Below are 27,436 nucleotides of genomic sequence, written 5' to 3' on the forward strand. Positions count from 1 at the left end.
AAGCCAGAGGGCACAGCCAGATGGTCCCCAGCCCAGGCAAGCATCCAGTTCCAGGCATCACAGCGGTCACCGTGAAATCATGAGACAGGAGCCGGCACTGGGCATCAGGCCATGGATGGGCTGCCTGGGGTTGGTGCCCTGGCTGGCTCTCTGCCCTTCCCTGGGAGCAGGCCATCCTCAGAGCATAGAGCGGCACAGGGAGAGAGGCTCCCCTGGGTGGGAACAAACCTCTGCTAGTCAGGGCCCTTGGCACCGGGGTCAGGGCATGTCCCAGCGACTGGGGAGAGGAGGGCCACCCACTCCTGCTACTTTGGAAGGGGCCAGTGCGTTGGAAAGAAGACAGAAGGGGAAGGTGAGGGGATTTGAAGATCGGGAAGGAAAGTGAGAGAAAAAATGTGAGAGGGGAGAGGAGGAAGAAGGAGAGGAGAAGTAAAAAGCAGGGTTGGTTGGGCTCCAGGGAACTGAGACCCCAAAATAATAGTGGGTCAAACAAGATGGTAGCTTCTCTTATGCAAAACTGTAGGTTCAGGACTGGCACCAGAGCCTAGGATCCTTCTCTTTCTACCATTCCCCAGACTACAAGCTGCAGCATGAAGGAAATGGTGGGCCAAGGGCACTCCCCTCACTTTTGGACCCAAGTGAGAGTCGCACACACGGCTTCCTCTGCCATGGCATGAATCCAAATGTAGTCATAGGACTGCCTCCAGCTGTGTCCAGAGCAGAAAGCTCCATGAGAAAGGAGACAATGGATAATCCCTCCAGAGGGAAATAAAGAGGAAGAGAAAGGAAAGACTCTTAGGAGCAACTTGTACCTCTGGCCAGACCTGACCTCCCAGCACATTTGACCCACTCCCAGGGCTTTGTCACAGGCAGGCTCTGTGGGGGCAGGAGCTCTTGCCTTTCCTCAGAGATGTATTAACCTTGCTACCTGGGCCCAGACCTGACATGGGTTGGGGACACCTTGGCAAGGGTCTCTGGAGAGGGGTCTGCATCTAACAAAAGGAAACAAGATGAAGTGCAGGGTTTTTACTTCCCTACTTAGCCAAGAAGAGGTTCCAGAGTGTACTTTGGTCACAAAGAAGGATGCAATGTCATACCAAGTAATATTCTTTCAGGATGTGAGGAAAGAACTTGCCCAGTTTTCTTCAAGATACATGAAAGTACGTAAAACTGGGATCATTTCACATTTCAGTCAGGTCACTCTGGGCCACAGAAAACCCAACCAAAATGTTGGATAAGAGCACTTATTCTCTCTCAAAACAAGAGTTCCAGAGGAGGGCTCTTCTGAGATTGATTAAGTCAACAGCTCTATGATGTTTGGGCTCTGCTTCCATTTCCTGGAAACTCTCACAGCTCTTTTTGGTTGTAACATGGTAGCTAGACCCCCAAGCATTATAGTCTCCTAAATTTGCTTTTAAAGGAAGGAAGTATTCTCCTCACCAGAGCCATCATACCTGTGAGGGAAACCTTTTCCAGAGCCTCAGCAATTCCAGAGAATTGTTTGGAATTAGAATCCTTCTTAGCTAGGCTAGGTTACATCTCTAGCTTTCAACTAGCCATTGGCAAGCACTGGTGAATAGGGTCACCTCTTTGCATGGGGTGGTTGGTTGAGGCCACTCACAAGTCCTCATCTAGGGCCCACCTTCTCTGAACACATTGCAGCTGGATCCTGAACAAAGACAAATTATCAGAGAAATAGGGAGCTGTGGCTGCTGGTTAGGCTCAAGATAGATGTTAATAATCAATTATAGCTCTTTTTCTTAGATAGTCATGCCAATCAAACGAAGTTGGCACAGAGACAAAGCATATGGGGTTGTCATATATGGTGTCATCTCAGCCTTAGATGAGGGAAAGTAAGGAAGCCATAATTCAGGGCATCATTGGTGACCCAGTCATCTTGTCACTGCTGCTTGTGGGGTCTTTAAATACATCTACGAGTCCTTTTACAGTCCACCTTCAAAGGGTGGCAGGCACTCCCTTTGAGTGTGGTCTTGATCTAGTAATTCATTTCTTGTGAGCAGAAAATGGCAGAAGTGATGATGTGTGGATTTTGAATGGTGTTATAGAAGGCAGTGTAGCTTTCACCTTGCTTTCTCTCAAATCACTTGTTCTGGGGAAGGCCAGTCACCATGCCTGAGGATGCTCCAGCAGCTCTACGGAGAAGTCCGTGTACGGAAGAGCTGAGACCTTCTGCCAATAGCTGTGTGGAAGTCATTTCAGACAGACATGGATCTTCCAGCCCCAGTCAAGTCTCCACATGACTAAAGATCCTGCCAACATCTTGACTGCAACCCGAGGAACCACCCAAGCCAGAACCCCCCAGCTAAGCCACTTTCAAATTCCTGATTTACAGAAGCCATGAGCTAATAAATGTTGATTGTTTGAAGCCACCAAGTTTTGGGGTGATATGCTATGTGGCCAGGGCTGGGACTAGGGTGAACCAGGTGAGGAACCCAGGGCACAAAATTTGAGGCCCAACCCTGAGAGTGAGCTCCTCCTTAAATTGTGTGCTTTAGGTTCCTCGCTCACTTCCCTGTTGTCTCAACCTTGTGTCTGGCACTACATCACCTTCCATGCCTCTTCCCATTTCCCAACATTCTCCAGCTTGCCCTTGGGGATCCTTGGGGTTCTGAAGAAGCTGACCCCATGGCTGGTTCCAAGGGTGGGGTTTGTGACTAAGCCGGTCCGCACATTCCAGTAGCCTTAAGTCTCAGCGACTAGATCAGCTGTGGCCTGTGACCTAGTCCTGTCCAACCACAGGAGAGAGCATTTTGTGAAGGATGCTGGGACAGATATGATTCCACTCTTGTCATCAAACAAGGTAAGTGTAACTGTGTCAGAGGGCTTCTGGCAGCCTTTTTGGAACCTGGGAGGAGAAGCCAGTTTTGGGATAAAGCTCCTAGCAGGGTACAAAGGGACTGGATCCTTGGTGACATTGTTTAGCTGCTAGGTTAGTGCTTATCTGAAGCCAGCCTCATCATCTCTGGACTTTTCAGCCCAGTGAGCTAATAATTTCCTTTTAAAAAATTTAAGCCCATTGGAGTGTGGTTTTCTGTTACAGGCAAAGGAGAGCACAAATGTGATGTTAAACACACAGAGGAGACCCCACATCAGTTACTCATACAGATGCTGCCAAGGATCCAGCTGTTTCCCACTGTGCAGAGTGAGTATCCAGATGTTCCGAAAAAGTGTTGTTTCAACCAGATGTTGAGTATCTTGTAGGTGGAAGGTTAACATGATTTAATGCTTAAAGACAAACTTCCTTACCACCCCCTGCTCCACACCCCCTGTCTGGTGCCTGCCCACTCAGAGTCCCTTCAGGTGGCCATGTCCCCTCCCCCCCCCAAGTCCTCAAGTAGGTGTCCCATTTTGTATCCTGTGGTACACCCCCCAGTCCATTTGTCCTCTTCTTCCACAGCTATTTGGATTGGGGATTGGGATCCAGCCCAGAAAGCCAGTCTAGAGGCCTGGCATGAAGGACTGAGCTGGGCCAACTGGTCTTTCTTTATCTCTTGGAACTAAGACTTTCTAAAGAAGGAAGCAATTATAGGCAGAGCTGCGAAGTAGAGATGGGGCCGTGGGAGAACAATAAGCAAGCAGAAGTTGTGTGAGGGCAGAAAAGAGGAGCAGGTGAGGCTACAAGGAAAGAACAACCCAGGTGGCCCAGTGATTGAACGTCTGCCTTCAGCTCAGGGCGTGATCCCAGATCCCAGGACCGGGTCCCACATCAGGCTCTCCGCAAGGAAACTGCTTCTCCCTCTGCTTATATCTCTGCCTCTCTCTCTCTCTGTGTTTCTCATAAATAAATAAATAAATCTTAAAAAAAAAAAAAAAAAAAAAGAGGAGCCCAGAGCCCAGGGCAAGAATAAGCTGGGTAGTAGGAGAAAAGGGTGGGATTGATTCACAGAAAGAATAAACACCCTGAGCAAGGGAGAGCACCACCGAGGAGGCAGGGAGCAATTAGTCAGGATGGGATGGATGCAGCTGTGAAAATGAACAGTCCCAGATGCCGGTGGCTGACCCGGCCAATTTATTCTTGACCACACACTACCTGTCCCCCAAGGCTCAGCAAGGACGTTGCTGCATGCTCTGGTGCCAGAAGAGTTCAGACCTACAGAAGCTTCACATTGGCAGGTGCTTCCATGGTTGCAGAGGCAGGGGAAGGAAATTCAGCCAACTGCTCATCAGCTATTAAGGCTTCTGCCCAGAGGTGACACATGACCCTTCTGCTTACAATTTACATCTGTGCCTGATTTTAAAGGTGGAAGAGTCTTGCCATGCTACTGTGTGCATGAAAAGAGGAGAAACAGGAATGTTTGTGGCCACCGTTACTCATGGCCAGAGAGAGGGCAGCTGCTGGTCCCTAGAGCCACTTCAGGCTCCAGAGGTTTGGAGTTCATGAGGCTCTGCTGCATTGTGTCCTGGTTTGTACTCACACAAGATCTTCATCACCCTTACAGCCCCCATACATGCCTTACAAAGCCCACCAGCCTCTACACACACCTTTGCTTATTTCTTGTAACTTAAGACCTCACTCCAGGGACTTCATATTTCCTTTGAATGCTCCTTTCTCAACTAGGGACTCCCTCTCTCAGAAACCTAAAGCCAGCACAAACCACCTTTGTGTCTCTGTTTTCTAGTAAGGTGGGGATCAACGGGTCTGCCTGCCTCAGGAATGTCAAAGAAGATGCTAGAAACTCTATTTGCACACAGCAAGACTTTGTAGGTTCCCCTGGCAGCTAATAATACAAATCTATTAACATTTTCTAGTGCTTACTGTTAGTTAAGCACTGTGTTAAGAACTTCATCTGAATTCCTTCATTTAAAATATTTTCAACATCACTTTGTGGGTGAAGAAACTGTGGCATAGAGAGGTAAGCAACTCCCTTGAGGTCTGATTTTTTAAGAAATCTGTGCTCCTCACATTGTAGGACGTCACAAGAGATGGTGAAGAGGGCTTTTGGGCTGATGAGCCAGTCCTGAGGGACTGAGGCTGATCTTTGGGGAGGGAAGAAAAAGGGTAGAGGCTGCCCCAGGTGGACAGAGAATTTACTTCCAATGAGGAGACAGTCTGGGATCCAGGAGAAACACACTTAATGGAGCAGGGTGTGGTATGCTTCAGATGCCCGTGGGCTCACACTCAGGTCCTTCTTGGAGAAGATTAAGAAACTGGGGTGGGGGGAGGAGCTGTCTTTGAGCATATATAGTGATCACATTGTGGTCTCTAAACATCTTTCCTCACTGAAAGGAACCAAGGCTTCTTGGAGGATGGGCTGTTTCCAGGCCTGGAGCAGGAATATACAAACAGAGCCCAGAACAGCTTGTACCAGAAGCCAAGAAAGCTATCAAACACCACTGGGATCATGTCAAAAGGACACAGGTGCAAACTTGAAGTAGTTCCTAATAGATGGAAAGGGATCGTTTGTGCATCAAAATCAAAACTAAATAAATAAAAACCCTGCAATGAATTGCAGCATATCAAATATTTTAAAAATCCATAAATTCAAAATGATAATAATAAAGACATTTGAAGGATGCTTACAGAAAACTAATTCACTATTCTGAGAACTGATAAATAAAGGGAAAGAAGTTTTTTATTTTTTTAAGATTTTATTATTTATTCATGAGAGACACACACACACACACACACAGAGGCAGAGACACAGGCAGAGGGAGAAGCAGGCTCCATGCAAGGAGCCCAATGTAGGACTTGATCCCAAGACTCCAGGACCACGCCCTGGGCAGAAGGCAGGCGCTTAACCACTGAGCCACCCAGGGATCCCCAGGAAAGAAGTTTTTTAAAAGCTAACTTTAGGGCCTCCCAATAATAAAGTGAATTTGAGGCCTAGTTGGAAGGCTTCTCATGTACTCCCAAGACTCTCCCTCTGGCTTTCTCCAGGCCTGAATATCCACCATTAGAGATACATTTCTTTGGGTTAAGAGATGTCATGAATCAAAGCCAAAGTACCCTTGAGAAAGGTTTGTTAACTAATTCCCGCACAGACTGTGATAGAGGAAAAGTGGAAAGTCCTATGATTTCTGGGTCTAGAGAGATAGAAGTACAGCTAGAGAGGAGGATCTGGGAGGATCAAAGACCTTGGCAACATCATTTAGGGCAAGAATTAGTCAACTTGAACGTGCACAAGAACACCCCAAGCTGTCTCTCCAAAGTTTAGCTTCTTGGTAGCCCAACCAGATGGCATCTGTTCCATCAGGTGGAAAGAACAGCAGAAGTGTTGATTTGGACAGATGTAGTTCCCAGATGATTTGGACACAGGTAGTTCTGTCCCCATTTTCTGGGAGACACTGGGCCAGGGCTCCTGTGTGACATTCTGCTCCAGCAGTGCTTGGACTGTCCCAGCTGTGTGCTTCCAGCTTCTGCAAACCTTCGCAGGCCCCTCTCCCTGGGACCCCTTTACCACTGCCAGGTCCCTTTAAGATGCCAGGCCCTTCCCTGTGTGGGGAAGCTGGCACCATGGAGAGGGGATCTAGTCACATGGGTGTGAGCTCGGAGTTGCTTACTCTTCCCCTCTCCCTTGGGTTCCTGAGCTGTCCTGACATGCCCAGCCTCTCATGTGATGGCCCACTCACTCCTAGCCCCTGACAGTTGACAACACTTGGGCTCTCCTGAGTCTGGGACCTTGCATCTCAGCTGAGGGATTCCTCTTTCCCCCCCTGATGCCCTCACAGGACCCTTGTCCCTGGGCAAGAGGTTCTTTACAGCCTGGCTGATCAGCTCCGTGTCTCAACCAGATTTAGGGTTACTCTGTCCTCACTCGAGGTGGCTGACCACCTCCTGCTGTCCTCTTTCCCACTCTATCACCTGACAAGCCCCCTCCTATCCCTTGGACCTCTCCCAATCCCTCCCTCCTGCTTCACCGCCCTCCCCTGCTGAAAGGAGCACCTGTGTTTCAGGCCTGAGCCCATCCCTCAGGTAATGCCCCTCTGCCTACCTCTTCCCCAGGGACTGAGCACCCGATCCAGGCTTGATCTTCCAAATCCCAGCCCCACACACTCGGCCTTTGGCTCACGGCCCGGCTGAGCTATCCTCTTCAGACACCTGGCCTTCGCCTGACCCCATGGGCAGGCCTGGGCACCAGCCCTGGCCCTCCCTGGCTGGCCTGTCCCCCTGCCACCCAAGCTTAGGTATGACATCTTTGCACCAAGCGGCTCTCATTTGAGAAGGCAAACACGGTGGTACTCTCGGGCTATGCTCACGCTAGCATACGCATACACGCACCCCTTCCTCGCACTGACACCTCACCCACTGCCGTGAAAATTTGGCTGGCCCTGTTTATTTTCCTTCCTTTAATTCCCCTTTAGAACAAACGCCAGTCCTGTAACACCGACCACCCTCCCCTCGCAGATCTGTGGCCTCCCCACCCTCACCCTGTCCTCCCTCGCAGCTGTGAATGAGAACAGAGTGAGTCTTTTAGCAGGAGGCAGTGGCCTGAATGAATCGATCACAGCCTCCAAGCCAGGAGGGGAGGGCTCGTGAGCATGTGCCTTTGCTTCTTAGAAACTCTTTGCACATCCGAAGCTCATATTTTTCCATGTGCCTGAGAGCAAATCGCCCCCCCACCTCACCCTCCTCCTTTCAAATTTTATTTTAATTCATTTTTGGTGCCATGTATTTTGTTTTCTGTTTTCTACAAGGGAGCCTGAATCAGGGCCTCAGAAAAACAAGGCTGAGCTGCCAACTGGAAATGTTTGCTCTGGGGGCGAGTTCGGAGGCTGGCGTCAGGCGGGGCAAGATCCGTGCCAGTGGAATGTGATTTGGGGGGGAAGCTGCAGGTCACTCAATTGCTGGCAGCCCGCCCAGGAGCAACTGGATGCTTTCTGGGCTGTGTGTGTGAGTGTGTAGACTTTTTTTCCCTCATGCAAACAGAGCCCTGGAGATGTGGAGACAGAAGCATTAGGAAGAAACTAGACAGGGGGTTGGAAAATCAGGGAACTGGGGAGATTAAGTGGGTGGGGTGGGAGGCTGGTGCCAGGATCTGCACAGCCACTTTATCTAGCACCCATTGTGTTCCCAGCCCAGAGCTGGGGGCTCTTGGGAGCGAGGGGAGATACAGATCACCCCGCTCCCAGAGACTCATGGGCTCTTTGGGGAAACAAGGCTCCCAGTACAGAACACAGCCAGGCCAGCCTGGAAGGTCCCCCAGAGCAGGCTGCAGGAATGACCAAAGGTGTTCAGGGAAGGCTTCCCCAAGGAGGTTTGATAGGGTCCCAGCCCTGAAGCATGAAGTATTGCTCTGAAAGGAAAGGAGAGGTGTTCAAGTTAATGTTTGTGGCTACCACGTGCCAAGCCCTTTATGTTGACAATCCTCTTCAGTCCTCCTAGCAGCCCTACAAGGGTCACTGGTCTTTCTATCTGACTTTGCAAACAAGGAAACTGAGGTCTAGAGAGATGAGGGAACTTTGCCAAGCTCCCAGCTTGTAAGTGGTAAGCCAGCATTCAACTAAGGGCTGTCCCACTCTAAAGTCCCACTTCTCCCCACCACACCGAGGGTCATTTTCCATTTAGCCAAGTTCCCCCAGGTAACGGCCTATCTTTGCTATTTTGTTTTATTTTTATTTTTATTAATTAATTATCTATCCCCAGAAAGAAAACTGTCCAATTCAAAGTAGGGATCTAAGATGTAGATTTCCAAGAGGCAGCGTGACAAGTACTTGGAAGTCAGAGAGGACCCTGCCTGGCTTCACGATTCTCAGGAGGTGGTGGCTGGGGCCCTTGACAGTCCTGCCAGGTCCCATCCCAAGCCAGGCCTTTCCTGCAGCCTGAATCACCTTACCAATGACACACATCCCCTCCCATATTCCCCAACATACCCTCTTCACAGGCCAAGTTCTTTCCCACGTCAGGTGTTCACTTTGGGACCATCCACTCTGGGGGTCTTCAGAAGCTATGTATGCTACTCTGAGTGGTGCATGAAAGTTAGGTGAACCAGACAGGATGGATTTTTCCAGAGCCGTTGCTCTGACTGCAGCATGACCCTAGAGTCAGAGTCAGGGGACTAAGATGTCTAACAAGTCCTTTCTCTGTTCAGGTCTCCATTTTTCTCAGTTCTACAGTGAGGAGTGACCTGGATGGCCTCTGAGCTACCACAGATGGAAGGAGAGAATCTAAGGATGCAGAACTGATATGCAGGTGTGTGGGGTGGGAGGTGAGAGGAACTTGTCCAAGGGGCCAACCCACTGCAGAGACAGTCCCTGGCAGAGGAAGCAGAGTCCATAATAAGCCCAGGAGAGGAAAAGGAAATAAGCCAGGCTCAGCAGACAGGAGAAAGTGGAGTGAGGGAGGTGGAGTCATGCTAGGATGGTTAGACAGCAATCTATCTCATTAGGGTGACTCCACTGGCCATCTGAGGACGTTATGGTCCTGAGGCCAAATAGTTGGTTAGTCTCCCCCATTGGTTCTTTCTGACCTAACTAACCACTAGTATTAGGTAACCACTGGCTTGGGATCACTTGTGCCTGCCAGATGACCTCCATTGGTTGAACTGACTTGTCAGTTCCACAAGACAACTGATCTTACCAATCGTTTCCAGAAAACAGGTAACTGATTGAATTCACCAAACCCAGTAATTGTTCTGGCTTTTCAGAGATAGTCTTTAGATCCAATATCTTTGGTCCTCAGACACATTTAGGCTACCTGCTACTTACCAACAACAGCCACACCCTCTGAGAAGCCTGGGGAAAAAAACCTTATGGACAATAAGCTCTGGGACTCAGTCTCTCCGACAATAAAATGGGAAGGTTGGAGTAGTTCAGAGTGGCAAACACATGGCGTGAATGCTACGACCCTTCCTTTCATCCATGGCAGACATTGCTAATCAATTACAGCCACTCATTCCCATGGGATCCAGATGCAGCTTCAGAATCCTTTTCAACACAGGACTTTGGGCAGCCCCTACCAATCAATTAGATTTGGCATGCATGATAAAAAGCATTTGTCCTCTGGGCAGTAGATGATCTCCAAGCCTCCCTCCAGCTGTGCTGATCTAGGATTGCAACTGATTAGGTGTCTGAGCACTCAGCCTGGAGACCACCAGATCGACAGCTGTCCCTGGGGCTTCCCAGGTCTGTGGAGCTGCCCTTGAGCTGGGCCATGGCTGAGCTGGTGCCTTATTAATTTTCCTCACTGCTAATAAATGTGCATTGCGTCAGCTCCGCTCTGCCCCCTCATGTTCTCCGGCTGCCGCCAGCAGCGGGGACTTTTTCAGAGAGCTGTAAAAATAGTTTTTTTTTTTTTAAGGAGCCTGCACAGAAGAAGCAGCCAAGCCTTTTTTGTTTCCTTTCTTTTCTGAGGGAATGGGGGAGATGGGTAGGGAATACTTCACAATGAAGGAATGTGCTCCTTGGGGAATTTAAAGTCGTTTTCCTTTTTTTTTTTTTTTTTAAGTTGTTTTCCTTTTTTTTTTTTTTTTTTTTTTTTAATCACACTCTGGTTTCACATCTAGCCACAGAGCATGTCTGTAAGGATTGGTAACCGCTCCCAGGAGATCACCGGCTTAAGCCAGGTCTTGTTAGGCTGTTGACAACTTGGTGCTGATGAGCAGAGCCCTAATGAGCTGCTCACTTGCTCGCTGCCTGCTCCTGCCGGCTGATCCAGCTTCGGTGCTCCAGTGGGCTTGATGGCTCCAGGAGACAGCTTTTCTTGCATGTAATGGAGGTTAGGCATGCAGGAGAGCTTTCTTTCCAGCGAGTGAATGTTTTACTTTTCCCCACTGGTGCTCTGGGTTTTGAAGAGACTTACAGCAAATGCTGAGATGCTAGGGATGGGAGATTCTCAGGAGAGGTAGGTTCCAGGTCCTCCTCACTCTTCCCATTTCATAGGTGGAGAGACTGAAGCTTGCAGTGGGTAGGAGGACAGGGGAGGCAGGAGCCAAAGGGAAGGGGACTACTAGCTGATACTGGGAAGAGAATGCATCTCTTACCTCCCAGACCAGCAAGTCAAAGCTGCAGAACTCTGACAGTGTCTAGCCCAGAGCTTCTTGAACCTGCAAAATGTATGCCGTTGTCTGTAAAGACAACACACTGTCACAGAGCCCTATGACATAATTGTACCCTTAGGCTTTATGCTCTTAAGTTCTTATATAACTATAAACAAATCAATACATTAATAATACAAATTAATACAAACAAATCAATAAATCAATAAAACCACAAAGGTGGTAAAACATTAATGACATTAAGTTAGTATGATGGGTAATGCTGTTTCGCTGAAACAGGACCCATGGGGCATAGAGGAGGAGCAGAGGAAAAGCAACAGAAGACCCTGGGCCTTTCCCATCAGGGGCCGTTAGAATGAAGGAATCTGGAGGGACAGTATGAAGTCAGGCTGAGGGAAGAAGACAGGAGAGGGCAGGCCAAGTCAGATGCTCGTCAGAGAAAGCTGAGAGCCTGGAGACACAGGTTGTTCAGGGGGGAGCCCTCATCTCCTCTGGAGGTGTATGTGCTCAGCACAGCTTGGCTACCAGTGCTGCTTCTTTGGGCAGGTCTCCTTGAGGCTCAGATAATCCCCTTACTTTTCAGCAAATTCTCAGAGTCCAGGCAGTACCATGTGACCATCTCCTCTCTCCTCTGCCATCTTGCCTACCAATGGGAAGAACTCTTGCTGGGCTTTGCAAGGGAGCAGGTGCTGCTGCTCCTTGCTCCTTCCTATCTCTTTTGGTCAAGAACGCAGACCATGAACATAACACATAAGTAGAACATATAGTGTGTTAACAGCAGGAAAGGGCTGGTGGTTCAGTTGTAAAGGGATGGTAGGAGTAGGCCTCAGCTTGGAAGTGACATGACAGCAAAGGCTTGGAGGAGGCGAGGGAGCAAGCCGTGGGTGTTTGTCAGGGACTGTTCTCCAGCGTGGTTTAAATGTCCCTTCCTCCAGGCAGTCTCCCAGAGCTGTTCTGCCATGCTCAGAACTCTCACAGCTTTTCCTACAGCATGTAACACTTCACACTGTGTCTTGCAGCTCTCATCAGACTTGAGTTATCCTTCTCCCGGACCAGGAGCCTCTTGAGGTGGACATCACCACCCCTCCCTCCACAATGTTTACCCCTGGAGAGCAAGGGTGTTTGCTCTCCTCTCTGCTGTATCCCTAGCCTCTGTTAGTGGTCTACAAATGCATACTGAATTGTCAAAGGTGGACCTAGGAGGCGATGGGAATGGTTCGTCATTTGCACTGAAGCTCCTGATGTGGACACTTCAGCACTTTGCCCCCGTCCCATCATGAGACCTGAATGGGCCCAAGATTTGTCAAATGAATGGATGACCATTGATTAAAACTCAACGTCCTCCACTCAGTTTATCAGTTCAGAAACCAAAAGTCAGAGGAAAGAAACTGAATCTGATAGGACCCCCAGTCTCTGGTAGTCAGAGCAGCCATTCCTGTGATATGATTAACTCTGCTTCTGGATCCATTGATTCTTCTGTCAAAGCAGCTGGTTGAGCAATAGTTGAGCAAGCCGAGGTCCGAACTGTGCAGTGGGCCTCTGTTCATTCAGTAAGTACATTCTGAGTGCCTACTGTGTAGAGGCTGGGATACAGCAGTGGACAAAGAGGGCAAAAATCTCTGCCCTCATGGTAACTGCTTGAAAACTTAAAGCAGGGAAGAAAGAGGTAGAAAGGAGAGGAATACAAACTTTACATGGATGCTCAGGGACAGCCTCACTAAGGTGACCTAGAAATAGCAGAAGGGGTGAAGGAATGAGCCATGAAGATACCTGGGGGAAGAGCATTGCCAAGGCAACAGCCAGTGCAAAGGTCACTTGGACAGAGGAAAGTAGAAGGAAGATAGGAAAGTGAGTCCAGAAGAGCTTCCTGTCTGGGTGTCTTATCCCTGTCCTCTGGGTCAGTGTCCTGTTTGATTAATGGTGGCAGTGTGGACACTGTCACTGGGAGACAGGGAGAGGCTTTGGGGCCATCAGGCTGATTGTATTCTACTTCCTGATCACTCCCCTGGGTGGTCCTATCTAGGGCTGCTGCAAGCACTACTCTGAGTGCTCTAGTTATATGTACCCCATTTCCTTCTAGCATAGTTTCCACTTTCCCTCCTTTCTTGAATGGGTGACAGACACATCCACTTTGGAACAACTGGGGCAGGCAGCAATGAGGACTCTAGATTCAGGAATATAGGATTTCATGTAGCAAGTGTCCGAGGTTCTAAGCCATCCTGCTAAGAAGATAGCAATCAATGAACGTCCTCCTGCCAACCTGTCCTATCCTCACCCATGGGTGTTGCATGCACATCAGGGAGTTGCTGGGCAGGTTCCACTCAACCATGCTGGGAGGGCACCAATGCTGGACCCCAAGATCTGAGATCCATATGCCTGAGGCCCTTGAATGTCCAGAAGTGGTGCCTTGCCATCTGATCCCGACCTGGAAGGAGCTGGAGGCACACCAGGGTGGTCCAGTGGCTTCAGCTGACAGGTGGACAGCCAGGATGCTAACAAGGTCAGCACTATACATAGCCTAGCTGCTCAATCCCCCAGATGCTAGTCCCCGAGGTCTCAGGAGGCAGCAAAGCACAGGATTCAAAGCTTGGGGTTTTGAATCAGTTGCCCCGGGTTCAAATCTCACTTCTGTTATTTTCTTTCTGGTGCAAGTTTTTCATCAAGGAACAGTTTCTGTATCTGTAGAATAGAATGGGTTTGCCTTCTTGGGTCATTATAATGATATAGAGAAATAGAGCCTGTAATCAATCCCTTCATGGAAGTAATGATTGCTGCCTGGCTGTGGAGCATTTGTTCCCAGGAGCCTAAGCCCTGAGCGCTTGCCTTCCTTTCCCTTTCTAGCTTCGTTCTTGTTCCTTGGACCAGTCATTCAGGGCACGTGGACCCTCCCAGTGGCACACTGTGCCAGCCCCAAGGTAATATCAAACAGTTGATTCAGTGGGGGATGTTTTTAATGTAGGGCATAGGTTTTCTTGGGGTGTCTGTATTGTGCCATCCCAAGCAGAGCCTTGAGTCTCAATAACCATTTTATCCTGGTAACTCTCTGGATTCACAAAATCTATGTTACTGTCATTGCAGGGCTACCACAGGCGACTTCAAAATGAGGTTCAAAATGAGGTTCCTTGCAGGGAGATGTGCAGTACAGACAGTGTCACACCACCAGGGGGCGCTGCCCAGCTGGTATCTTTCTCCTTCACGCTCTGCCGTGTTTCTCAAGGAGGCTGGGAAGACAGAATCAGGAGCCCTGGGATGCAGGTTTGCCCTTAGGCTTCGATTTATGGGCCCCTAGCCTTGACCTTGAAGATCTGCCACCTGGTGGGCTGGGAATGGCATTAACAGGAACCCTCCACAACTCCTGGACCCTTTACAGTTTGCTTCCTGTTCCTGTACATGCATTCCATCTTATCCAACTAAGGGGATAATGCCCAGATATTGAACTAAGGCTCAGAGAGGTGAAGAGGCTACTTGAGGCCACACAGCTGGTAAGTGGCAAAGCAGAGATCCCTCCTAGGCTTGCATGATGCCAACCCCTGGGCCCCAGTGTCTGAGTGGGGGGAGGCAGCACAGTGCAAGGGGAGGGGGAAGCAGGAGGGTATCCCAGGAGACTGGAGCCAGCTCTGAGTCTTGCTCTACCTCCACTCAGCACAGCTGACTATTCCTATCCATTCTCTTCCCCTCTCCCCACGTGGGATTTCAGCAACCATCTCCAGTTTGGGGGGAATTGGTGAGGGGCTCAGGCAGCACCAGTGGAGTCCTCGATGTTCAGCCAAGATATATGCTTTTTCTAGAGCACAGCTTGGCTTCTTAAGGGATGATTTTCAGTCCTGCCAGAGATTTCCACACTAGCCATCCCAACTAGCCATAGACACCTCAGCCTGCAACTGTACCCAGAGTCTGGGGCCAGATGCTACAATGCAAGGAGCCAAGGCAGTGTGCTAACGGGGGATGCCTAAAGCCACCTCTCACTCTACATCATCACTATGCTCAATGCCATACATGCAGCCTAATTTAATCCCCGTGATGGCCCTGTGAAAAGATTATGATCTCCATTTACAGGTGAGGACACTGAGGCTCATAGGGTACCTCTGCAGCTCTGGAGAGCAGTGGGCTGGCTTTCCTCCCATGCCTGCCACTGACTGACTAGATGCACGAGGAGTGGGCAAGCACAGATCTTAGCCTCTGCTTGAGTTCTGGAGAATGTAAAGGGCATGAGAGCTGGCTGTCCTTCAGCAAACATCTCCTGAGACTTACCAGGCTTCCAGGAGCTCACAAACCTAGGGGGGTCCGCCAGGTCCTCAGTGGAGAATAAACTGCAGCCAGACTTGTGAGTGAGCATGTGCAGAAGCCAGCAAGAGTGACAGGGGGCTCTGGTGGTCAGTTGGCCAGGGTTTACAGGAGGAGGGGAGACTGGAGCCAGTCATCAAAGGGTGAGGGCGAGCACGCTCTGCAGAGGGGAGGTGTGGGAGACTTGTGAGCAAAAGCCAGGTTTCCAGGGTCCTGTGGCTGAGTGGGGAGACACAGGTGAATGAGGTCTCCTCTCTGGGGCACACCTTTGGTCTTAGGAGATAAGATGCAGGAAGATGCTGGGTGTCCATGGAGGGGGGTACCTCAGGGAACACATGCATTATGATGATCCATCTCAGTGAAAAAGATGAGGTTTTGGATTGACTATAGGCAGAAAACTGGATGCCTCCATGAGTGTGAATGTGTACACACGAGCGTATCTTTGAAGCCCAACGTCAAAGTCGTTGACCTACCACCCTGAGAAATTGACTGGACAGAAATACCATCCTCAATGACAGAGGAGAAAACAGAACCCCCCAGGGTCCTGGGGCTCAATAGTGGAAAAGCCAAGGTCTATCATGGACTCCTGGTCCCAGCTCTATGCCCCTGTCTCAACCTTCTGCCTAGACTGCCATCCTATCTCTCAGGGCCCTGCATGCCACAGGCCACCATGTCACCTGCCTCCCCCTGCATTTTCACAGGAAAAGCCCCATGGTGGGTCTGGGAGCAGAAGTGAAGGGCTGAAACCAGAAAGAGGAGGATCCCAGTAGCTGCAGAAGTCAGAGCCCAAGACCAGGGTGGAGTGGCCATCCTCTTCTCCCAAGCTGCTTAAAGTGCCGGCCACTGCCTTTAGGAGGAAGTGCCTCAGAGAAAGGACCCGGGAGAGACAAAGCCCTGGGCTGGTTCTCCAGGGAAGGCTTGGGTAAGGGCTCCCTAGTTTGACCTCTTCCTTCCAGAGTCTTCAGTGGGATGGCACTGGGAACCGAAGGTCGGGGGAGTCCACCTCTGCCCCCTGCCTGTACCAGTGGGCACTTGCAAAGCTCTCCCTTAGGGCCAGGCACTGCTCTGGGCACCTGCACACATATTCTCAATTTCCACAACCACCTCAGGGGGAAGGTATAATTATTACCTCCGTTTTACACGTAGGAAGAGGGAAGCACAGAGAAGTTCCGTGACTCATCCAAGATCACTCCATTTGTAGAGGGTAGAGCTGGGGTTGAGCACAAGAAATCTGCCTCAAGGAGAGGCAGATCTGGTCATTAATAACAATAATAAGCAAAGCCAGTACCATTTGACCAGTACCTCCTGTGTGCCTGGGGCTTGAATCCTCACAGCAAGGCTGGGACAGGGGCACTCCTCATTTCATAGATGAGCAAACCCGAGCTTAGCAGGCGGCCAGGGGTGAGGCGCCTGCAGAATCTCACAGATGCTAGGTCTGCCCAAAACGGAAGGGTCCCCTCTCAGCCTCTTTGCAGGCCTCCTTGACTTGCTGTGTGACAGTGGGAAAGCACATTCCTCTACAGAGCCTCAGTTTCCCTATGGCCTAGGCCTTCTATTCCTGGCCTCCCTGCTCCAGCAAGAGACGGAGTGGCCGGGATTGCGATGTTGTGGGAATGTGCGTCTCCTCCATGAAGAGCCTTTGCCCCCCGCCCCCACCCTGCTCCGTACCCACTCCCCACCCCACACCCCTCCCCCCGCCCCCCGCCGCCCAATAAGTCCTCGCTCCGTCTTTTTTTTTTTTTTTTTTTTTCCTCGATTGGTGAGCTGGGTGCAGAAGGTCGCTGCTGTGTCACCCGGAGGTCAGCCAGCCTGGGTGGAGAGGGCCCGGCTCAGATCTGGGGAAAGGGTCAAAGGGCCCAGAAGCCACGTGCTCGGGGCAGTTCTGCGGGGAGCGGACCGTCCTCCCGGGGGGAAAGGGAGGCGCCCCGGACTTGAGGGGGGGGCGGGGAGGGAGAGCCGGAGGAGGCAGGTTCTGGACAGAGGGATGGGGGTGGGGGGAGGTAGGGAGGACGCGGACAAAGGAGGCGGCCGGCAGCCCAGCTGTTTTGAAAAATGCTTCCTGTTTCTTTAAAGGCGCTCGCGGCCCGGGCGGCCGGGGCTTGGGAGGCGGCGGCGGCAGGAGCTGCCTCCTCTCCGGGCGGCGGCGCTGACTGATCTCGCGAACCGGGCTTCTGTGTAAACTGAGGCTAAACAAACACAGATGGAGCGCAGCGGGCGTTCTCCAGAAACGCCGGCGAGGCGGCAGCGACTTCAGACGACGCTCTGAGCGCTCCGCGAGCGGGCAGCCCGGCGGCTTCGCGGAGCCCGCGGCCAGCTGCCCCGGGCGCGGGGCGAAAGGGAGGGAGGAGCGCGGCGGAGAGGGAGAGCCCGAGACTCCCCGGCGCGGGGCGCGGCGGCCGCCGGGCAGAGCCGGCTCGGGCGTGCGGAGCGAGCGCGGCGGGCGCGCGGCCCGGGCAGCCCCGCGGCAGCCCCCGCCCCGCCCCCGCCCCGCCGCCGCCCCGCCGCCGCCGCCGCCCCCGCCCCGCGCGCCGCCCGCGCCATGAAGCACATCCCGGTGCTCGAGGACGGGCCGTGGAAGACCGTGTGCGTGAAGGAGCTCAACGGCCTCAGGAAGCTCAAGCGGAAAGGCAAGGAGCCGGCGCGGCGCGCGAACGGCTATAAAACTTTCCGATTGGACTTGGAAGCGCCCGAGCGCGGCGCCGCCGCCGCCGCCGCCGCCGCCGCCGCCAACGGGCTGCGCGACGGGACCCAGAGGCTGCAGCCGGTCGCGGCCCCCGTGCCAGCCCCGGCGGCGCCGGCTGTGCCCTCAGGTGGGGGCGCAGACCCGGCCGGGGAGCGCCGGGGCGCCCGGGCGCCGGAGGTCCCCGACGCGCGGAAACGCGGCTTTGCCCTGGGCGCAGCGGGCCCGGGGCTCCCCACGCCGCCGCCGCCGCCGCCGCCGCCTCCTCCGCCGCCGCCCCCGGGCCAAGGAGCCGGCGGCCCCGAGGCGCAGCCTTTCCGGGAGCCCGGCCTGCGTCCGCGTATCTTGCTGTGCGCACCGCCTGCACGCCCCACGCCGTCGGCGCCCCCCGCGCCCCCCGCGCCCCCCGAGGCGTCCGTGCGCGCAGCGCCCCCCACGCGCCCCGGGGAAAGTTCTTACTCGTCAATTTCACACGTAATTTACAATAACCACCCGGATTCCTCCGCGTCGCCTAGGAAACGGCCGGGCGAAGCGACCCCCGCTGCCTCGGAGATCAAAGCCCTGCAGCAGACCCGGAGGCTCCTGGCGAACGCCCGGGAGCGGACGCGGGTGCACACGATCAGCGCCGCCTTCGAGGCGCTCAGGAAGCAGGTACCGGCTCCCAGCCGCGCGCTCGCCGCGCCCCGGGACGGCTGCCGAGTGGGGGCGAGCGGCGGGGAGGTCCCAGGGAGGCTGAGGCTGAGCGTAAGGGCAAGTGGTTCCCGCCCGGTCGGCCCCAGGGCCCAGACAGGTTGGAGCTCTCCCAGGGCAGTAACCTTTGCCACGGCGCAGGTACGGATCTCAGCTTGCAAAGTGCGGGCAAAGGTCTGGTTCTCCCCGCTCCCCGCCGCCTCGTCCCCCCCCCCCCCCGGGGGCGACCCTTCTGCGCATCTGACTTCAGCCCTCATAGTTCACTTTTATGGCAGCGAGCATTTGTCTTCCCCAGCCCCTGGAGCGCGGTGGGAAGTGGAGAGAGGGAATGTAGGAATCTGTCCCTGGCAAGGGAGGGGGGAGGGGGAGACGCTTCCTCTTTGGGCATTGAGCGTGGTCTGGGTCTTGGGAGACCCAGATGCTCCGGAGGAGTGGACCTGGTTTTACCTTCCAGAAGGGATACCCCTACACTCAGGCTGCTTTGGTGCCGGGCACCTGTGCCTCCTTGGCCTGGTGCATCGCCCTGGTATCCTTAAGCATCCGGGCTACAAGCCCGTATCGTCTCCCTCCCCAGTGGCAGCCTCAAGAATTGGCTGGTGAGAGCCTTCCCAGGGGATACCCTCCGCCGCTGACCTTCAGCTCATGGTGAATGAAGCAGGCAGATCTACTGAGGGGACCGGTTAGTTGGGGGATCTTAAGAGTCTAGTTCTGGGGTGGGCCACGGGCTTCTCAGTTTGGGGCTGGTGGGTGCTGCCCTCACCAGACAGCGTCCTCTAGGGGGATGGAGAAGAACAGTTATCTGAGAATTACATGTAGTGGGGAGGAGCAGTTTTGCAATTACTTTAAACAAGACTGGGACTGCCCTGGGGTATTCCAGACTTCTCATTTTCTTAGAGAGAAGGGAGATCTAAGAAGAAGGTAGTAAGTGCCCTCTGCCCCCACCCCCACAGGGAATGGGGGAAGGATTAGGGGTGGATGGGACTGGTTTGGACTTCAGGTTTTTGGCATACTCTACAGCTGACTTCCTGTGTGTCTCCAAGAAAGTTACTCAACGTCTCTTGGCTTTAGCCAGCAACAAAGCGTTTTAGAAAACATGATCTTCTTTCTGGATCCCACTCTCTTCTTCTTCCTGCGGGTGGAGAGGACAGGTGCGTGTGTCCATCCATGAGAAGGGGATTGAGCCCCTGGGAGAAAAGAGGCTCTATGAGTCCAGCCAAAGTGTCTTGCTTGGATTTGGGTAAGATGCTTGGTCAATGAGGTGGCCAGCCTTGCCAGTTGGGTCACTGGGCAGTGTGCCCAGTGGAACACTCAGGCTTACTCTTGGGCAGCAGGTCTGGGTCTGAATGCCTGGAGAGGGTGGCATCCTACAGAGCATCTTGCAACCTACTCGCAGGATGGAAGGATGACAGGTGGGTAGAAAGATGCCTGTCCACCTGCTTACCTTGCAACTAGGTAAATGCTCTCAGTTTGGGGAGGCCACATGCCCAGAGGGTCGCAGCTGGTGAGAAGCAGGGCAGGGCTGCCACCTAGGTCCTTTGACTACCAGTTCATGTCCTCTTTTGATCCTCTGGCTGCCTCTTTCATTTCCAAGGAAGTATTCATGGTCTCCATGTACTGAACTCAGCTAAACATCTCATTTACCCAGTGGTTTTTCAGTAATATTCCATCCTGTTTGAACTCAACATCCTGTCAGGTTGAATTACCCCATTTAATGGAATGGAAAACTGAGGCCTAGAGAAAGAAGGAAGGAGACTTGTCCAAGATTGCTTAGTGGATTAGGGAAGATGATAGCAGTTTCTAGAATGCCTGCCTGGCCAAATGCTTCCCACAGTGCCATCTGTATCTGTCATGTTTATTAACAATCGGAAGCTGGTTTCCACATGGCTGAGTCTGAGATGAGATTATTTAAATCCTAGTCTCCTTTCATTCCTACCCTTTCTGTGGGGAAGTTCTACATAAAAAGGGCAGATTCAGGGACATACCTATGTCTAGACATAGACATATGTCAATGTGGTCATTACACATGGCCAAGAGGACGCACAAATACACAGACCCAGAGGTGCATGCTCCTGTCTGTTCTCTCCTTGCTCAGACCATTCTGTCCCTTTCCCCAGAGAGCTGCCAGGCCATAGTGGGCATCTGCCTGCCATCTAGGAGGGAAGGAGATAGAGGTAGGATACTTGTGATCTCAGAGCCAGGGGCTGAGGCTGCACCCACCACAGCACCCATCTGATGGAGGAAACCCTACGTCCTAAAGGAGCTCCTTCCTCCTCTGGTCCTCAATCCCACATGTGAAAGGTACAGACATGCACACACATGCACACACACATTCTCATACCCCGATCTAGATAGGCTGTAGCTCTGGATCTAGGCTCGAGTTTGACTGTTTGAAATGGGCCCTTGGCAAAGAAGAGAAAGGAGGAGGATGATTCTGCCTAAAATGAAGCCTCTGCCATCACAGCACTGAGATCAGTTCTGGGATTATGGCTCTGGTCTGGAGTTTTGTGTCCCTAAGCAATTTCCTGACATGGTTAAAAGAGCACTGGATGAGGAGTCCAGAGGCCACGGTTTGAATGGTGGCTCTGTTGCATGCTTTCTGCATAACCATGGAAAATTACTTTCCCTCTTTGGGATTCAGTTGCTAAAGCTGGAAAATGGTGATAAGGCTCACCCCCCACATAGCTTCTTTGCAAAGAGCAAATGAAGAAAGGCATGGGGGCTGGAGGAGGAATGAACATTCCTTAAGCATTTATAGTGTCCTCAGTGCCAGGCAGGGCCTTGAGAGATGTGGAAATAAACAAATAAACATTCTGTATTCATTTTAACAGCACTCATAGAAACTACCATTTATCAGATGCTTGCTTTGTGCCGAGCACTGTGCTAGGCACCTTATGTATGTTACAGTGATATTGTTATTGTTGTTATTATTATTATTATTATCTCCCCCTCATTTCACAGTTAGTGAAACTGAGGTTCAGAGAGCTTCATGTAAGTTGGCCAACTTCTCGCAGCCTTTTGCAACCACGTGGGGCCTTGTAGGTTTTGCACTGTGTAGCTCCTTGGCATACCATTCGCTAGATTTGAGTGTGCTGTGCCTCCTTGGCCTGGTGCAGTCACAGCCTGCATAGCTGTGTGCCACCGTCACTGTAGAGCCTGGATTCTAATCAGAGTCCGTGAGTCACTCCAATGCCCAGGCTTTTAAGAGCTCTGCCTCTCAGCCTCTTGAATCCATGTGGGGTCATGGCCCCCTGGCATCCTATGGGGTCTGAGACTAAGGGAAGTGTAGGTTTGGGGGCACCATCCCAATGTCCCCTCACAGCCCGGACCCAGGCTCCACTTGCTTGGCATCCCCTTCCTGAATCTGTATCTGTCAGATTACAGCAAGGCCCTGAGGGCTCTTCACTGCCACCTTGGGCATCTGCCCCGAGAGGCTGCTATCCCTCCATAAAGGCTGAAGGGCTTCAAGTTTTGAGGGGAGAGAGGAAATCTGCACATACACCAGATGTCCCAGTGTGCTGCCAGGAGGCCAAGGCCAGAACTCTGGCCTCTCCCTGCACCCAACCAGCAAGGCCAGGCTTTCCTTTCGACCCCCTCCCACCTGGCCCTGGAGCAGCCCCGCACCCAGGCCAGGCCCAGCTGTGCACACATGGCCTTCACATGAGGCGGCAGGGAGGGCCCTGTGCAGCTGGGCTGGTGGCATGTGCTGTGGCCTGACCATCTGCCCCACACACACCCCACCCCCACACCAGACCAGAGGGCCTCTCCCCCACCTGCACTTCCTTGGCCAAGCAGCTCCCTGCTCTTCCCTTCCTGGTTAAGAGCATGGTGGGCTGGACCAAACAGAAGGCTTCCCAGTGCTGACGATAGACAGCAGGTCCTTTTACTTTCCTAGAAGTGAGGCAATCTGTTAGGAGTTGAGGGCAAATGACCCTGCTGCCTCCTTTGCCCTGTGTCCTTTGGTTAGGGGAGCCGACAACTGCTGAGGGGGTCCTCTGCAGGTGATGGGGTGGCTGGTAAGCACAAAGGCCAAAGTCCCATGGGATTATCAGCCCAGAACTCACCATCCTCAGCTTCAAAGGCAGCCTGCCCATCCCCTGACCTAAAGACTCATCCAAATCCCTAGTCCTTCCAGCTAATTGGAAAGAGCCCAGCTAAGGCATCAAGTGTTTCTCTGTAAAGTGGAAGTAATCATTTCTACCTCACTGGGCTGTTTAAAGATAAATATAGATATTGTATTAAACATACCCTTAGTTGATCACAATAAACAGCCAGGGGTGGCCTGGTCCCAATAATCACGTAGGGACAAACAATGTAGGCATTGTTGTTCCCAGTCTCCAGATGAGGGAACTAAAGGCTCAGAGAGCTGAAGGCATCTCTCAAAGTCACTGGTAAGTGCCTGCAGTTCAGATGAGCTCTTTCCACCCTTCCTTCACCTCCCAGAACTAGGACCTGCTGCCAGGCCAGGCCAGGGTACTTCTTAACCGGGGTTCTGGGGCCAGAGGGCTGCATCCTGGGGCATGGGCACCAGGAGGGAGGGTCTGGACTTACCCATGTGAGCTGAGGAGCACCTCCCACTCAGGGGATGGGGAAGAGGAGGAGTGAGCTGCCCAAAAGGTGCCGCTAGTGTCCTACATGTGGCCAGCTGTGGTGGAGGGAGCCTGGGGAACTCAGTGGCCATGTACCTTCCTTGGGTAGCTTCAGGTCTTAGCTGAGTGACTGGGGCCCAGTATGTCACCTCTCTGTTTCTTCATGTACACTTGGGATATCAACCTTTATTTTGGGGAAGGTTTCCAATGGGACAAACTACCTGTGAATAGCTACCGTAGTACCAGACACACAACTAGAGCCTGATAGATGGTTTCCTTGTCAGATCTGGGTTTTGATAGAAGCAATCTGGCCCAGAACCTGGGCGGAGCCCCTAGGTTGGTCTTGGCCTCATCTTTTGCTCTGCAATCCTGCAATGATGCTGGATCCCCATGTGCAGATCCTTCCCGAGATCCCTAGTCCCCACTGGCAGAAAAGCCCATCTGTTCAGGGGCCAAGGGCACAATGAGCCAGGCGACTCCCAGCCTGGCCCCTAGGTGAAAACAACAGTAGGGACCTGTGTCACAGAGCTGTGCCCAGCACCCAAGGGCCTCTTGCAGATAGGCACTCCCTCCTGGGGTGCAGAAGAGGCGGAGGTGCAGGGCTGGCTCTTGAGACACCCTTCCCCTGTGCCAGGACTCCCGGGAACCTTTCTGTCCCACAGACCTTGTTTATTTGTTCAGGCTGATAAAGCAAGATTCTCTGCACTCTGGTTGGGAACAGGCAAAGTGCATTGTTCTGCTGGCTTTTCTTGGCTTTTCTGGGATGAGTTTGGAGCCACAGTCAGGGCTGGGTGAATGCACAGGTGTTGGCATTCTCTCTGTCACCAACCTGCCCCTCCTTCGGCTTCTTTGTCTGGTAAGGGGCCACTCCTTGGCTGCTGGAAGATTTGACAGCAAATCTTGCCTCTGAGATGGGTGCCATTTCAGGACCCCAGCTGGTGGGGGGGCTAAGGGAGGTGGTGATGAGCAGGCATTGTGTCCTGGCTCCAGCTCTCCTGCTTCTCATTTGCTCTGGAGCCCCTCCTTGGAGACAATTCTGCAGCCCCCAATCATCATGACTCACTGACTTGTGCCAGGACTTATTCCGTGCCGTGTGCTGTCATCTCACTTAATCCTACCACACTGTGAGGGCAGCCTTGTTAGCAGGTGAAGAGGAAGCCCGGGCTTGGAAAGGTCATGTCAGCTGCCTGGGGTCTTCTAGCCAGGGAAAGCTAGAGTCGGGAGTTAAACCCAGATGACCAAAAGGTATGTGTGATTAAGTTCTACCCTGAATAGCTTGATCTTCATCCTCTGAGAGAGGAAAGGGTTTTGAGCACATTTCTAAACATTCTGGAGCCACCTGGAGAACATGGAGATAAATCATTCCTTTGCTCATTCATTCTCTCCTTCAACAAACCCTCTTGTGGGCCTGTTGTGGGCAAGACCTGTCTAGGTCCTACAGACCTGGGCCTTCCCCAACAGCTCACACAGAGACTGACCTATAAATGAGTGACAATAATTGGGAGTTAAGGACGGTTGGGGGGGTTATTAGAGTATTATTAAGTACAGGTGCCTGCTCCAGCGCTCCTCCCCGTGCCCCCTGGTTTAGGGTTGGGTGGGGAAGGTCAGATAGCTCCTGGACAACGTGAGAACAAAGTGGATGATGCATGTTGGGTCTCCATCTGTGGTGACTGTCTTATTTGTACTTTCGCAATCTCTGCCCCAGTGACAGTTTGGGCTGAGCATTTGTGTGTGGTGGGGGCCTTCCAGGACCCTGTGCATTGCAGGATGCTTAGCAGCATCCCTGGCCTCCAACCAGTAGGGTCCAGTACCACCTTCCCTTCACTGTTCCCTAATATTGACAATTAAGAATGTCTGCAGATACTGCCAACACTTCCCCCCGGGCACAGAATCATCCCCAGTAGAGGACCATTGGTCCAGAGCCATGCCTGGTATATGGAGGATACTCACCAAATACTTGTTGAATGGACATGCTGCGGTGACCCACTCTGTGGGATGACAGTTGATGAGTACCAGAATCAGTGGTAGAGGTGGATGCTGTGTATGAATCCTGGAGAGCCAGGGAGAGGAGGAAACCAGAGCCCTGGTGGCTGGGTGAGCACAGTCCAGCCATTTACATGAATGGTAGGTATATCAGAGGAGCAGTAGGCTGTGTCGGTTCGCACCTGTCAGATGGACTTGGTGGAGTCATTTCCATGACTCAGTACAGAGCTCAGCTGTAGTTTTCATCGCTTTTTGCTCATGCAGTACAAACATTGGTGGACAATGTAGAAAGATAGAGACTCCATCTCTTCACCCCATACAAACCCCTATGGAATTAGTGAGTGTCCACTTGGCAGTGAGTCACTGAAAAGCATGTCAAATCTGGTTGGGGCTGTAAATATATATTATGCACCTGTATGCCCAACAGCGACCCAGGTCCAGAGAGCATAAAGAAAAAGAGAAAGGAAAAAGAAAGCCCTCATAGCTAAGCACTGGCACTTTCCTTCTTGTACATTCCCACCGTGCTGGGTACCTAACTCTGTTATGACACTGTAACAGCTCTCTTGAGTGTGAGTTTTCTGAAATCAGGAACCAAGTTATTATTCACAATTGGACCCCCAGTGTCCAGCAGAACAAGTGTTGCTGCAAAAGTGAGTGAGTGGAATATGAGAGCTGAAAAATATGAAATATGTGGGTTCTCTCAGACAGACTTCTTTTTAGGGAGGGCGGGTGGACAGAGCCCTGTGATGGTGGGAATGCGCATGCTTCATTTCTAATGCCTTGTGGGCCTCAGCTGAGCTTCAGTTTTTTCCCCTACAAGATGGGAACATGGATGCCTCCCGGAGTTTGTGAGTGGATGAGTTGAGATGTGTGTTTGAGATGTGTGTGAGGAAAACAGTGGGTGCTTAGATTAGAAAATAAAATCCAGGTCAAAGGATTAGACAGGCCACGTCTGCTGCCTGGCAGTCCCCTCTTGGGCAATGAGACATCATTGTGGGTGGCCCCACGCCTATCTGGTCAGGGTGCCCTGCTGGGCCCTGCTCAGCACAGAGACCCTGGCAGCCCCTCCTGATGCCTTCTCAACCCCCAGGTGCCGTGTTACTCATATGGGCAGAAGCTGTCCAAACTGGCCATCCTGAGGATCGCCTGTAACTACATCCTGTCCCTGGCGCGGCTGGCCGACCTCGACTACAGTGCCGACCACAGCAACCTCAGCTTCTCTGAGTGTGTGCAGCGCTGCACCCGCACCCTGCAGGCCGAGGGACGTGCCAAGAAGCGCAAGGTATGTGCCAGCCCCTGGGGCAGCAGCCTCTGGAGGGGGACAGGAGAGATGGGAACGGAAATTGGGGCATCCCACTCTCACTCAGGCTTCTAACCGGGCCAGCAAGATGAGCCTCTTAGAGGTTTTGGGGGTCGCTCCAGCTTCAGAGCTCCTCACACAGCTGGGATTATGGGAGGGACGCTACTCCTGGTAACGGGGCTAGCGGATACCTTGGACAGTCACCCTGAGCCTCTGCGCCTGGGTTTGCTCACTTAATGAGGAAGATGGTGTATCTGAAGCTCTTTCTGGTTTTCTGTGGTGCTGATTTGCCCATGTGGCCTCTGAGAGATGTATCAGAATGAGCAGAATGAGATCCTCTGAGCAGGGTGACAGCAGAGGAGAGCTCTTCAGCATGTTTGGGAGTACGACTTGGCCTGTGGATTACCTGAGGCCATGAGTTAAGGCGAGTGATATTCGTAGTTCGTTCATTCATTCGGGAGAGATTTGCTGATCCCCAGCCATGTACCAAGCATGTGGACATGGATGTAAAGGTAACAAACCTATGGTCCCAGTCCCCATGAAGCTCACAGGATGGTCAGAGGGACCCCGCTGCCAGTAGATACGGGTGGTATGGTATGGCAAGGTGGTCTTAGAGGTCTGTCCTGCCTGGTGGAAGGCTGGGCTGAGGAGGGACAGGTTACCTCTCGTGCCCAAGGGAGTTTGAAAGGGCATCTTACTGTAAGTGGTATTTGATCTGGGCCCAGGACCACCAGGAGGTCACCAGGAAGATGAAGCAGGGCACAGCATCCAAGACAGAGGAAACAGCCTGTCCAGAGCTTGATGTGTTTGGAGAAATGTGTGCAGGGGGAAAGGTGGTGGGCACAGCTCTGGTCCCTAAATGGCCTGTGCTCCCACCCTTTCCATTTGGGGGTCAGTGCCAGGCAGTACTGAGCAAGGCTTATGGAAGCCCTCTGGATCTCTGTTCCTATGAGGCTAG

The 27,436-nt window shown here is 52.4% G+C and overlaps 1 protein-coding gene across 4 annotated transcripts in view; it reads left to right on the plus strand.

The window, feature by feature from the left end:
- Positions 1–17,300: 17,300 nt before the first annotated feature.
- ATOH8 (atonal bHLH transcription factor 8) overlaps positions 17,301–27,436 on the plus strand; it is a 35,699-nt gene continuing 25,563 nt past the window's right edge. For 3 of the 4 annotated variants that reach the window (XM_072767084.1, XM_072767082.1, XM_072767085.1), the window contains exons 1-2: positions 17,301–18,570; positions 26,269–26,460. In XM_072767084.1, coding sequence (XP_072623185.1) covers positions 17,779–18,570; positions 26,269–26,460 — 984 coding nt within the window. In that variant the 5' untranslated portion in view covers positions 17,301–17,778. The remainder of the gene's footprint in view (positions 18,571–26,268; positions 26,461–27,436) is intronic. The other variant, XM_072767083.1, reaches the window with a different exon arrangement.

Source organism: Vulpes vulpes, chromosome 8 (genome assembly GCF_048418805.1).
Source record: "Vulpes vulpes isolate BD-2025 chromosome 8, VulVul3, whole genome shotgun sequence".
Classification (NCBI taxonomy): domain Eukaryota; kingdom Metazoa; phylum Chordata; class Mammalia; order Carnivora; family Canidae; genus Vulpes; species Vulpes vulpes.